We start from the raw sequence: 14969 nt of genomic DNA, 5'->3' as shown, positions 1-14969 counted from the left end.
TTCCTGACCTGGACAAGAAAGCTGAGGATTTGCACATATTCTGTACACACAGTGGGTGGGCTTTTTGCACAAATAGACATTTGGCTGCTTGTTAAGAAACGGATGGTGCAATTAAGAGCATAAGGTTATGACTTCTTGTAGGTTTTTAGTGCTTCATTGTTATTTTGCGCTACTCCATCCAGGCTGTGTCCAAGTAGCCGGGGTGTGTCCAAGTCATTTAGGGTATTAAATTATTATTGTTCTTATTAAGTGTCTCCTAGTAAAAATATAACTGAAAACTTATACTTACTTATGAAAGCTTATAATGAAGCTGGACTTTCAAGACTCATTTTACAGGAAGAATTCCCCTACCATGGAGTTTACAGAGACCTGGTGCAGGCACTGGACACATTGCAGCCCTCCAGTGTTACCACCCAGCCATGTGATCTTTGATACTGCCCCACAGATGAGAACATAGCAAGCCTACAAATCTCATCTGTTTTTTACTGGAAATCCTTTAAAGTTTCTTTTCTTTCCTTTCTTTCTTTCTTTCTTTCTCTCTTTCTTTCTCTCTTTCTCTCTTTCTTTCTCTCTTTGTTATACACTAGTGAAGCACTGGTTCAAATTGCCTTTTTAAAAGGAAAAAAAAAAAAAAAGCCTGCATATAAAATATCTGGCCAGGTCCCTAGTTCAGCCAAGAGGCTCCTATATTTCAGGCAGGCTTCTAGGTCTACATTACATCCAGAACTCTTCCACCAAGTCTGAGTACCTCAGGAAGAGATAGTCGCAAATGTAACTGAAAGCTCAGTCCATAATGCTTCTTGGATTGCTAAATTTTGTTCTGGGTCTCTTAAATAACAGGGAAAAGATGACTAATAAAATCAGTCATCTCATCTGTGCCAGCATAGTTACTCAGAAGATAAATTGTGTAGATTCAAGTATAAGCTCAGATACATTTTACACTTTTATGTCCCATATCAAAATCAGAAGCTTCCAAAGAAGTGTTTTGCTATCCAGTACCCTTCAGATTGTGTCCAAGCAACTCATCTTTGCTTAGCTACACATTGGTGCCGGAGACATATATTCCTGTACTATTTTTTTAATAGTAAACAACAAAAAATTTCTGCATTTTTATGTATATCATGTGCAATGCCAGATAATATTTTCTGTGAATATGACATCTTACAAACGCCTATTAATTCTTTGAGCATATAAAAACATTAATATAACAAAGGAAACTGTGACTATGGAACAAACACTTAGAAGTAACATTTATTATTAACACATGAATCTAAAACTGCCAAGATTTTCACAACTGCAAATAAAATCTAATATGGAGAAGTACAAGCTAATATAAGAACAGTGAACTGCACACATTTCTTAAACTGACTGAAACCTGGGAAAATATGGAAAGATGAAAAAAGTAACTGCATATAACTCAGTGAAAGTCTTGTGTTCAACATGCACTAGTGGTCAAAAAGGGCAGATAAATAGTTGGATATATATGTAGTACGAAACCAGTAATTAACCCCAAAATTACTTGCCACTAGATAAAACAATCGTACACGTATATACAAAACACCATACTTCTTGTCAGTTTTTATCAAGAAAAAATACAACAGCAGATGGGAATCAAAAATGAGCAACAGTCATTAACAGAATGGAAAGACTTTATTATTTTTGTTAATTTTTTGGTTTGCGGTAGTTCTGAAAGGCCTACATCTATGTCTTCCTAGAAAGACTAGGAAAGACTGTAAAAAATCAAACTGTTGAGCAAGAAATGGTAAATGCATGGTGCATTCTTCTTTCACAATACAAGAGCAACCTAACCAAAAAGCATTGCACTTCCTGATAAAATCAAACTTCTATACAATTAGGTTATAGAATTTGCAACAACATGTTTTTCAGTTCAAGAACTTTGCAGGATTCAGGGGAAGCTGACATTCACACAAATAATTAAAACCTCCATTTCTATGTCCCAGCTCAAACAAGCAGAGTTCAGATTTTTTCAGCCTCAGAATATGGCACAAACGCCGCACTGATGGTCTAGTAGAATAATACTGAACACTCTATATTCAGCTTGTTTAGTAGCAGTAATACTAGTAATAGTAATACTAGCTAGTAATACTAGCATCATTGCTACCAGAACACATAGAACTGCAGATAAAGCTCTGTGATGCTATGCTGTAAAAACACATTGAGAGATCTCTACCATGCAGTTTTAATATCATTAATACCTATAACAAGGAAATGGGAGAAACTGAACAGAAACACAGTGGCAAGAAGTCACTTACCAAGGTCAAGAAATACATCAGAGAAAGTACAACACAGGCTTCCTGATTTCTAGTCTTGAGATAGTAAGGATGAATCCAGGTATGTATTATGAAAAGTCTCAGGCACCTATCAAGACTTTCTTTGATTATGAAACTAGTGGGGATTAAGAGGCTCTATATTTTTTATAACATCCTCATTTCTTTCCTTTTTAAAAAAAATATACTCCAGTATTCTACAATGCTGAAGCATCATATTAGGTCCTTGAGTCTAGTCAACCTTTTATTGCCTCTAATTGGCATTTCAAAGAGCATTTTGTATTAGTAACCTGAAGATTTAAAGCCAGCTTCTGAGAATAAAAAATATTTCAACTATATTAAAAGAAGTTTGGGGTAACCTGGCCTCTTCTTAATCATCTCCCTGCCCTGCAAGGAGTGTATTCAAAGAGAAAACATCACCCACCCCCCCAAAAAACCACATCAATAACAAAAACAAATAAACAAAAAACCTAACACCAGCAACAAAGGCAGAAAAGAACAATGAATCACGAAATGGTGACGCCCACATGTGATCTTGACACATGTATCTTCTAATTCATTGCAGCCCCTCTGTCGCCACAATCATGTGGGTCAGACACAACTTTTAACTGACAAGCTCTGTATTTTAAGATGAGACAAAATAGCCTCAAGACAGCTTGGCAGCCAGCATACTCCACCTAACGATTAAAATTAGGAGTCATAGCCCTCTTCAGCAGTCTAGTGATGCATTCTACCCAATCATACTGCCATATAACCACTTATCATATAACCAGACACTTATCATATAACCAGACACATTCCCCAGTTAGGGGAAGTTCTGTTGCATAGTCACACACATTCTTCACGCAAACTCTATGTAGAGGCAAGCATTGGCCGCATATACCCAGCATCCATACTGTCCATGTAAACCCATACATGGAGTCTCCAGTTTTGGTTCAAGGAATTTGGCAAACTAGGATTAATGGTATCGCCTCAGATTAGTCCACAAAGAAATTGGCTGATGTGGCTAGAGTAACGCAGGTGATGGGGAAGCAAACAAAAGGTAAGTCAATTAAAAATATATAGAAACAGAAAAATTACCGAGATTGATTTTGCAAAATAAAAGATAAGGGAGGTCTGGGAAATCTTATTCCTGCAAAATTGCATTTACGCCATAAAGCATGAAGTTACTTTAACCTTACCATAACCCTTGTTATTTGTGTTTTTATTGTTCATAACATTATCCACCTCCTTCTAAAATCCATCAGTCACAAGCCACAATAGTGAATTAGATGGATAGTCTTAAACAGCAGGTGAAAAGATGCCTCTTTTTTTATATTTCTTTCGAGTTTTCCAGCCATTAATTTCTTAATCTGAAACTCATCATGCTTTGCACTGCAGTTCAGAAGCGTGACAGAGGCCCAGGTATGTGAGCTGGCATCTCTTCAATAAGAAAAGCAGGAACCACTGGGCTATATCCTCCATTGAACTCCCTTGCAATTTCAGTATCACTTCCACTTCACATTGGGTATAATTTTACACTCTTTTGCCCAGCACTAGTAGAGCAGAGATCTTACCTGGATGAGCTCTGTATGAAACAAAAACATAAGATGTTATCTGCTTTCAACTGATAGGGCTGTTTCTTGTCTTTATGCCTTTCCCACTGATCAATGATGATGAATAAAAATCAATCATCAGCCTTATCAGGTGTTGTTTACAGTGTGAAGTGCTGATCAATCATGTAACTACCTATAGTTAGTTAACAATGATAGGAATGTATTCAGTAATAAATTAAATGTATTAACTCCAGTTAGACTCTCCAACTTTATTCTCTTTACAGAATAAACAATACCTCTCATAATAACAAATAACATGCTTTTCTCCCTTCACCTACTACTCTCTTCTGATTCTCATCAATCCATATATGTGAGCACCAGAGATATTTTTTTTAAACTAAAATATGCAAGTGTGATAGTGCTATGTATTTGTTCTCCTCTCTGCTTCTCTTCAGTAGTTATATAAAAACTGCCTCAGATTATGCCACTAATGAATGGAGGATATACAATTATGATTTTGAAAGCCTATTTTGCTATTGCACTCAGTAACGTTTTGACCTGTTTTCAGAGAAAGCAGAGCTAGAAGAGTAGCACTCTTTGCTACCACAGAATTCTTTTACAATGAGATTCATGCTTTTTGTAACAACATAGGCATGTTGGAGTGTTCATATTATGGCTCTTTGCTCATTGTTAAGTCTTCCCTTATGCTGTAAAACTACTTCTCTGTCATTTCAGACTGTGCAAGGTGATGTTACATTTATTGGACTCGTGAAAGGTAAAGGAAAGGTCACTGGCACACCAGCATGGAGGCAAGCATGGGTTGGTTCTCCAATGAAGTGGGCTGTTATTATTAGCTGTTGATTTGCTCTGATAGTGGAGTGATTTTGAAGCGATGCTATATTAATTAGTAGATTTTGGAAGCACAGTGTAAAGAACAGGATCAACTGACACACTTTCCTGAGCCTAACTGCACAATCCTGTTTCCTAACATAGACACATGCCCTGCTTTAGCCCCTTGTCTATTAAAACATTTATGAGAGCTCCTGCAACAGTAAGGCTTCCATGAATCTCCTCTGACACCTAACACCTTTGCACCTGCTCTTTTGAGTTTCACACCCCTCCTGCTAATATTTGGTGTTACGTCTTACACCAGTTCCATAAAGCAGCTGTTGCTCTGCATGGATTGACAGCACTTTGGCCAACTGTATCGGGAAGGAACTCGTCGTGAGCTTTACACAAATTCAAAGCACTGAGCAAAGAAGGGTAAGATGACAACATGTCTAACAGAAATGCATGCAAGCCAAGCAACTGGGAAAACATTTCTGAGACTGCAAAATGTACATGTAGAAATGCTGGTTTGATTAAAGTCAACCAGACTTTTGCCAGTAATTTAAAATGAAGAATTTCACCAGAGGTTAGTTGGTTGGCTTAATGCTGTTGGCTTCGCAGTATCAAGTTAAGCACTTTATTACATCACTTCTCTCTGCTTTGTGGTCCTGAAAAAAACCACCAAAAATATTAGTTTTTAACAAATCCAATACATGACTCCTTTGTGTCTTTCTAAAGATTCTACAAATGTGAAGATTTTACAGGTCCCTTATAATCCCATTGCACGAGAGAGGAAGGAGTGGAGGGTGAGTTCTTCCAGTGCCTGACTGGATAGTGAAACCCCCAGGAAATTAATGTTCTGTACATCCCCCTGACTGTGTTTTTCATTTTGTAATTGTTACACACATAAAAAACAAATGGCAGAGGAAAGAAACAGGTTTGGAAGCTTCCAACAGTTGGAAGCTTTGAAGAATAATGTGCTGGTAAACCAACCTGTCATTTTACGTTTCTATTGAGACTGCTGGTGTCCTGCCTGCATAACCAGGGTATGGCTTTTGGAAGTGTGAGTCACAGATCACAAAGACAAGAAGTTACATGGAAATGCCCAGTGGGGATTTATTTGAAGTCTCCCCACACTTGCATACAGCTTGTGCCTGCTCTTCCTGCTAAATGTTTTCCTTTGCTAAATAGGACTAGTCAGAGAAACAGAACCAGACCAAAAGAGACCAAAAACTTTCCAGGTGTTAAACTTCATTGTTAAAATATCTTTTGAAATTGTATTAATGTAAAAAAGGTTATTATGTCTCTTCTGGATAATGCTGTGATTGAAAATCTTAGGAGACTAATGTTAGCGCTTAATGAATCTTTAATCACATCTGCTTTTTCTTTTTAGCGTCACACATGTTAGCACTGTTGAAAGATGCAAGAGACAAGTAATTATAATAATTTTTTTTCAGGTAAACACAGCAGAGAAATTGCACCAGCTATAATTCCTGTGTCTCTAGACAGCCCTACCAGAGGGGATGCAATACTGGAGCTGGTGATCACCGATGCAAGTGAGCTAATCGATGACATCAAGGTTGGAGGCAGCCTGGGTTGCAGTGATCATGCAGTGGTGGAGTTCAAAGTCCTGAGGGATATGGGTTCAGTCAAAGAGTCAGGACCCTGAATTTTAGGTAAGGAAAATTTCAGCTTTTCAAGGAGTTGGTCAATAGGACCCCAGGGACATGGGAGCAGAACAGAGCTGGCAGATCTTTAAGGACGATTTACACACAGTTCCAGAACTCCCAGTCCCCAGGTGTAACGTGTCAGGAAAGGAAGGCAAGAGACCAACATGGCTGAGTCGAGACCTGCTGGTCAAACTAAAGGGCAAGGAGGAAATGCACAGGCAGTAGAAACACGGACAGGTATGCTGGGAAGAGTATAGGGACGTTGCCCAGTTGTGTAGGAATGGGGTCAGGAAGACCAAGGCACAGCTGCAGCTGAAGCTGGCAAGGGACACAAAGAATAATAAAAAGGGCGTCTACAGGTATGTCAGCCAGAAAAGGAAGGTCAAAGAAAGTGTATACTCCCTGATGGACACAACTGGCAAACTGGTAACAACAGACAAGAAGGTGGCTGAGGTACTCAACAACTTCTTTTCCTCTCTTCCCACACCTCTCAAGTGGATGAATCACAAGGCAAGGATCAGGGGAGCAAATTCCCTCCCACTGTAAGAGAAGATCAGGTTTGTGACCACCTGAGGAATCTGAAGATAGAGAAACCTGACAAGATGAATCCCAGAGTCCAGAGAGAATTGGCCGATGGAGTTGCCAAGCCACTCTCCATGATATTTGAAATGTCATGGCAGTCAGGTGAAGTCCACAGTGACTGGAAAAAGGGAAACACTGCACCCATTTTTAAAAAAGGGTAAAAAGGAGGATCCTGGAAACTACCAACCTGTCAGCCTCACCTCTGTGCCTGGGAAGATGACCATGGAACAGATCCTCCTAGAAGCTACGCTAAGCCATGTGGAGCACAGGGAGGTGATTTGAGTCAGACAGCATGGCTTCACCAAGGGCCAGTCCTGCCTGACCAACCTAGTGGCCTTCTGTGGTGGAGTGACTACTGTAGTTGACAAGGGAAGAGCTATGGAAGTTGTCTATCTGGACTTCTGTAAGGCCTTTGACATGGTCCCCCCACAACATCGTTCTGTCTAAACTAACAGATATGGATTTGATGAATGGACAGTTTGGTGGATAAAGATTCCACCTGGGTGGATTCCTTGGGTGATCACATCCAGAGATTAGTGGGCAAGGGCTCAATGTCCGGATGGAGATCAGTGACAAGTGGTGTCCCTTAGGGGACCATATTGGAACCAGTACTGTTTAGTATCTTCTTCACTGACATAGACAGTGGGATTGAGTGCACCCTCAGCAAATTTGCAAGATGACACCAAGCTGAGTGGTGCAGTTGACACGTCTGAGGGATGGGATGCTATCCAGAGGGACATGGACAAGCTTGACGAGTGGGCCCACGTGAACCTCATGAGGTTCAAGAAGGCCAAGTGCAGGGTCCTGCATGTGGTTCAGGATAACCTCCAGCATCAATACAGGCTGGCGGATGAAGGAATTGGGAGCAGAAGGACTTGGGGGTACTGGCAGACAAAAAGCTGGACATGAGCCGACAATGTGCTCTTGCAGCCTCGAAAGCCAACCATATCCAGGGTTCCATCAAAAGAAGCATGGCCAGCATGTTGAGGGAAGTGATTCTCCCCCTCTACTCTGCTCTGGTGAGACCCCACCTGGAGTACTGCGTCCAGCTCTGGAGTCCTCAGCAGAGAAAAGACATGGACCTGTTGGAGCAGGTCCAGAGGAGGGACCTGCAACAAGGTCTCCTGGAAACCTGGAGAAGAGAAGGCTTTGGGGAGACCTTACTGCATACTTTCAGTACTTAAAGGGGGCTTATAAGAAAGACAAGGATACACATTTAGTAGGGCGTCTAGTGATAGGACGAGGGGTAATGGTTTTAAACTAAAGGAGATTACATTCAGACTATACATAGGGAAGGAATTTGTTATGATGAGGGTGGTGAAACACTGGAACAGGTTGCCCAGAGAGGTGGTAAATGTCCCATCCCTGGAAACATTCAAGGTCATGGATGGGCAACCTGAGAAACCTGATCTAGTCGAAGATGTCCCTGTTCATTGCAGGGAAGGTTGGACTAGATGACCTTTAAAGGTCCCTTCCAACCCAAATTATTCTATGATTCTATGATTTTGAAAGCTCCCCAAGTCTGTACTTGCTTGAATCAGGACTTAGCTGAAACCTTCCATGCATCAGAAATACAAAACAAGATTTTATTTAATCTGTTGAAAACACAGTGTGCTAAAACAGCCAGGTAGCATAACCTTGCCATTTCTCTGAACTTCAAAGATCAGTTTATGCAGGATTGACATGGAAATGTAGGCATACATACATATGCTCTTTCTTTGACAAAGTATTTGTATGCTGTAACAGTCTCTGTCTCATTCTTTCACTTTGCATTACCCAGATCTCACAAAGGATACAGAAAACACTTCAGATCACTTGCTGGCACTGCTCAGATGTGGTACTGAACACTGTTCAAAGCAGAAGAACTTTGCAAAGCCAGTTTTTAATTTATTCTCAATATCATAACATCTATCTGTAAGCATTTCTGTATTGTGTAGTGACTTGCCTGTCCTGTGACTGACAATATGTGCCACACAGAATGGTGGAGATGGAGGAAATGAACATTTCTTCATCTTTCCTCTATTCTCAATTAAGTTCCTTCAGATCCCATCGATAGATGCTCTTGGCTGATGTAGCATTATTAGCAGAATTTTATAGTATGGAGGAAGAACTGTCCCTTCAACACAGCAAAGCTGTCTCTGAAAAATCAGCACAAAGCAGGTATTCTGCCATGCACAGGAAATGTTAATTGAGTGATTCAGTAAATAACTGTAAAAAGCAATACTTTCTGAAGGAAGCACAGCTCAAAATAGGGTCAGAGCAGTTTTTCTACAAACCTATATCAGAAAACACATTATTTATAATAACATTTTTATTCCTAAAAAACAAATCAGTTGCATAATGCGTATGAAAATAGCAATAGGAACTCTATCTAACGCTGAAAATACAAATACCAGTGTGAAACCAATTCTTAAATTCACACACAGAAGGTACAAGAAATTTAGAAACAAGTTTATCTATGCCTCCCCTTCTCTGTGCAGCTACAGAGTATGGTACCCAGTATAATCCCACTATGCTAGGAGAAGGACAGGATAATATACAGGGCATGTGGCTCCTGAGCATCTTAGCTGGAGGAACAAATTCACCTCTGCAGAGGAGTCTTATCTGCTATGTGTCATCTCAGGGAAGAATGTGCCCTAAACTTCATAGTGCATCTTCCCGTCCTGAGCCTGCTTACTGAGGTCTTGAAATATCTATTACAAACTGGCTGCATAAATATGGCATGTAGGTTGCCTTTCCTGACATATACATTTGATTTCAATTTATATTTTCACTCATGTCCAGAGAAAGGCATTCTTAATTTACAAATGTGGCCAAAACTGATTTTAATTCAACTGCAGATCCATAAATCTTTTCTGCCAAAGGACCTACTTTGCAACTAGTACTAATCTAATATTGAAGATAAATAGAAATATTAACATCTAAAAATGTTAGACATCCACCAGTAGAAGAGAGAAACATAAATTGAAACGCTTTTCATTAGGCCAAGCTGAATGCTAAGGTTCGGAGTGGGGTTTTTTCCACACACTCTGAAAAAGGTGGATGTATCACTACCAGATATTGAATCTATTAACAGAGAATGAAGATTCCCAAGATTTTGGCTATGCTAGGGCATCTCAGTCCTAGCATACCTCATCTTAACACAGCTGCATTGAAAATTGAAACTGCTTTCAGAAAAATAAAAGTAAAAAAATAAGTTTCAGATTAAAAAGGCAAGAAATATAGTCGGTATACAAGCTGGAAACCTCCTTAACAACTTTAGTTTACCTGAAAAGTAGTACAAGATAAGGTGCTTAGTATCTTGTCTTTCCTGAAGTTTCCCTGTTTACAAAAGAAATTAACAGACTTAACAGACATCATAACAGTCTGTGAATTTCTTACCGGGCTGACTGACAAATTCAGGCACAGAAACAACTGATATGCCAGCAAAAATTTATACACATATATGGTAACCATCTTCACAAATTAGGAACTTCAGTTCAAATTGGGTATTTGGTTTTGTGTAATAACAAACGTTCACCCTCTACCAGTTCTATAACTGTCATGTATTATACCATATACCTCTTTCAGATTTCTCCCACTAAATTAGCTCATTGCGTAATATTTTGTGTCTATTTAAAAAAAAAAAAAAACAAACTCAATTGAACCCTTTTCCTAAAAAAGCAAACAAATAAATAGCGAAATAAACTACAAGCTTCAAGACTTCTCTATTTTTTGCATCTGTCATGAAGAAAATGGATAGAAAGGGAACAGGGAAACTGATTACTGACGATGTAATTCAGTCTCAGAGTTCTGATGATCTCATAAACCTTTATGGGTCTGTCAACAATTCTTGACTGAATTATGGGCATGTTATCAATCTCTTTGCATCCATTTTCGTATTTGTTATCAGCGTCTCCCTGGCCATTATTCTATGTACAAAATCAAGGTAAAATTAGACTTTGATCATTTCTGCTGGGCTGAAGTTTGCTTTTATTTCTTTTGAGTAAGTTTTGCACTGGAGAATACTGTTGCTGTTCTCATGCTTTTCTTTAACCTTCCCAGAAGAAACTTTTAAGGACTTGAAAGTCAAATAAAAATTGAACTTCCTAAAAATCGAACAGGGAACATTTTTAGCAATTCTCTACCTTATTCTGTGTATCAGTTGCCAGGTTTTTAAAGGGAACTCATTCACCTACCAAAACACAGCTTGCATGTACTTGTTCATTTACACTCTCCAGTTTCCAGTACTCACACCACAGGAGAGAACGATGACCAACTTTTGTGAGCATTTCACTGTATTAATAGATGTTAGCAACAATTGTATTAGCTAATAATTGATCTAATATGTCTAACTTGGGTTCATAAATACTTTTATTGGGTGTCCATGGCAAGGTTCTGGCAGCTTCCCCATGCTGGACTCAGACAGTTCCAGCTGGCTCCAACTGACCTGCCACAGGAAAAAGCTGAGCCCCTCAGCCACATGTGTGGTGTCACTCTAAAAACTTATTTAAGAAAGGGAAAAAAATGCTGGAGAAAGGGGGAGAGAATAAAAAGAGTGAGAAAGAGCAGAGGGAACACCAAGGTCCAAACAGGAGGAGGGGGAGGTGCTCCATGGTGGATCAGATCTCCACACCACGACTTGTGAAAGACTCATGCTGCTGCAGATGTATATTCCTGAAGAAAGTGCAGCCCATGGCAATCCCCACCCTGGAGCAAAGGAAAAGTGTGACAAGGAAGGAGAAGTAGCTAGAAACCATTGTGTACTGGCTATAACTCCGCCTGCCTCCCTGCACCTCTCAGGGCTGGGAGATGGATCTGGAGTGAAGGAGTGAAGCTGACCGTGGGAGAGGGGGGAGAAAAGATGTTTCAAAGTCTTTGTTTCTCACTAGCCAAATATATATTGGCAAATATTAAATTAATCTTCCCCAAGTACAGTCTGTTTTGCCCACAATAGTAAATGGTAAACAATTTCCCCATATTTTATCTCTACCCATGAGCTTTCTTATCCTATTTTCTCCCAGTGTCACGCTGAAGAGGGGGAGGAAGTGAGCAGCTGAGTGGGTGTTTGGCTATTAGCCAAGGCTAGCCCACCACAACATTTCACAGTGTCTTTCTGTTTTCCCTTTTAAGACTGTTCAGACTAATTCAATATTTTAATTCATTAAATAGTTACCTGCCAGTGAGTACCAGCTTTTGTCCATCTGAGAATCAAACATCAGACACCTATTACATTAGAAAAGATACTGATGCAATTGCTCTGAGTAACATCAGCCACACTGAGTACACCGAAGGCCAAACACTTTGCAGCATTTTAAATTATTTGAGAAAAGTGCTCCTTTAATTGTATGTTTGGCTTCCAAAGCTGCCCTTGAAATGTTGATTCTTGAAAACTAATTTTATAAACTGAATCAGAAGAGTTTGTGTAGCCTACCTTCCACGTCACTGCAAGTATAAATTAAGTGCCAGCCTCCAGAGAAACAAGGAAACACAATAGACAATCACAATTTTTTTTCTTCTTGACCTTTTATACCATACTGACATGATGTTCTTCCAGTTTTTGCTGCTATATAAAGGTCATTTGCACACCTCCAAATTTTTTCCATAGATTGTAAGTGAACCATTACGCAGTAGCCTACGCTCAGTTTTAGTGGCTTTCAATCCCATTGAATAGGACACTGCCAGAAGGGAACAATATTTTTGAGCTTTCCAGGAGAAAATTGTCTCAGTGTTTCTCAGCCCTCAAAAGACTTACATGCACAGTTAGGTTTACTTGCAAAGGCTACCCATAATGCATAGACATAGGCCTTTAGAAGCAACTGGGAAAATATTAATTGATTTTAGCATACCAACAATTGAGGCTAATTTCACCATTCTAGTCCACAGGTTTGAATATACTTACTTCTCCTAGATGCTTATATTTAATTCCTTTGCCTGTTCAGGATATATTTTTTTCTGATTCCATTATGGTTTTTTTTAACCAGTTAAGTTTCATGTGGTTTATCCCCTATCTTTGATATCTGAAGGAGTAGGAGAAGAGGAAAGGAGACCTGCGCTGTTTGTGCTGTTGCTAGCATTTCCATACAGTGTTCACTTATGATGTGAAGCTAATGTTCATCCTTTGTTTCTGTTTCCTTCACATCATTTTTTAACAATTCTTTTCAGATAAACTACCTTACAGTGAAAAGTCAGAGGGAAAATTTAATTGCTGTTCACATTTTCTCAGAACAGAACATAAGCATGGTCTAACCAGGTCTCACATAAATTTAATCCACTCCAACATCGCATCGGTAACAGATGTTTAGAGAAAAAGTAGGAATCAGTAAAGAACAGCCTGACACATCTCCCTAAAGCTCCCCAACTCATCCTCTAGGAATCAGGATATTAAGAACTGAAAAATACAGATGACATCTGAAACAGTGGTTAGGTACCAGCCTCCGTGAACAGTAAGTCTCAGAGCAGCTGAGGCAGAGAGCAGTTATGCATCCAACACAAGAAATAATGTTGGTTCATGCCTGGCAGTCCTTTTCTCAGTCTTTATTATATATTCATGCTGTGCCTCACAAGTAATATCCCTTTCAGAAAGGTATTTATGCTCACAGCAACATGCAGTGTTGTTTATAGAACTCTCCCTGTTCTTTTTAAAGGAAAACAGTGGGAACAAATGAAGGTTAGTATATCAATTTGACTGTCAAGATGCACTTCACTTTCACAGAAAATAGCTATTTGTAGGCTTCTCCTTATCACCACTGGCCAAATTCCCTTTGGGATCATGTCCTCCTTCATATATCAGAATAAATACAAGCAAAATTTAGTCACTTGAAAACCAAAATAAAGAAGCTTGGTCCTGTTTAACTGCTGCTAAGGCATTTCCAGTGATATTACTACTAAAACATTATTGCTAAAAACTGCAAGGAATGTGATTTACTCTGTTAAGAAAAGATTTTAAGACTATGATAAAATACCTTGTAAGCAAAATAAAAAAGATATTTTGTTATCTTACTTCAAATGGGAGTTCTGTTATTTCCATATTTCCAGACAAATCCAGTTTTTCCAGATTCTCACAATCACCCAATTCTGGAGGGATTGACTTCAAATTATTGAAACTCACATTGAGCACTTTGAGGTTTTTTAAACAGCCTGTGAAGGAAAGGTAATTAAAATCAGTGCATTTGAAGGAAAAAAAAAAAAAAAAAGAAAGGAGAAAGTAAAAATAAAAGGCATACTTAGTTTAGCAAAGATCACTAACATTGTGTGAGTGCAACAGTGCTGTGTGGCACTCGTATGGACTTCCCTTAATCAGCAATGGTTTTGGCAAGAGTTTGAAAGGAGGGAGCAAAGACTTGCAAAAATCTTCATTCTACCGGGCATGAGATGCCTATTGACCTCAGTTGAAACTAGAAAAGTTGGCTTTTGGTTTGGCCACTGTAGAAAACTGCCTGCTAACTGAAAAGCATCTTAGTATTTTTTATAGGACTTTTTCATTGTGAACAATCACTTCTGTTAAACTTATTACATCAAGAATTGTCTTTCGTATCCAGCATTGCATACTTTTGATTATAAAATATAATGGACATGTCCATTTGCTTCACTATTTTCTTTATTGCAATTTATTATCTTTGTCAGCCTAATTTTAAGGCCCTTGTAATATTCTAGGCTACATATAGTCACATTCTACTTTCTGTTTCTTCAGCTTATAGAATTACATAATCTACACAAAAACAGGTTTAGAAATATCATTACAATGCAAAGCGTATTATACTGAAAAAATGCAAATTATATTGTGATATAATCAAAGGGGAAGGAAGTAAGGAATTTGAATGTATCACATAGCTGATGTGTTAGCAAAGGAGTCCTTAAATACATACATAACAAAATGAGAACTTTCTATGGACAGCTGTGCTGTTGTATTACCTGGGTGATGATAGAATCACAGAATCACAAAATTATTTCTGTTGGAAGGGACCTTCAAAGATCATCTTAGTGCAAAGCCCCATTCAACCTAACTTTGAACACTTCCCATTATAAGGCATCCACAACTTTTCTAGGAAACCTACTCCAATGTCTAACCATCCTCATCGTAAAAA

General features: G+C 38.9%; 1 protein-coding gene across 3 annotated transcripts in view; it reads right to left on the bottom strand.

Annotated features, from left to right (window-relative positions):
- The window catches only part of LRRC2 (leucine rich repeat containing 2), a 66044-nt gene that overhangs the window by 13023 nt on the left and 38052 nt on the right, over window positions 1-14969 (bottom strand). For 2 of the 3 annotated variants that reach the window (XM_074569852.1, XM_074569853.1), the window contains exons 5-6: window positions 13886-14022; window positions 10171-10224 (exon numbers count right to left, since the gene is read on the bottom strand). In XM_074569852.1, coding sequence (XP_074425953.1) covers window positions 10171-10224; window positions 13886-14022 — 191 coding nt within the window. The remainder of the gene's footprint in view (window positions 1-10170; window positions 10225-13885; window positions 14023-14969) is intronic. The other variant, XM_074569854.1, reaches the window with a different exon arrangement.

Source organism: Larus michahellis, chromosome Z, assembly GCF_964199755.1.
Source record: "Larus michahellis chromosome Z, bLarMic1.1, whole genome shotgun sequence".
Taxonomy (NCBI): domain Eukaryota; kingdom Metazoa; phylum Chordata; class Aves; order Charadriiformes; family Laridae; genus Larus; species Larus michahellis.
The sequence above is the reverse complement of the archived record's forward strand: the minus strand, read 5'-3'. Positions and strand labels throughout refer to the sequence as shown.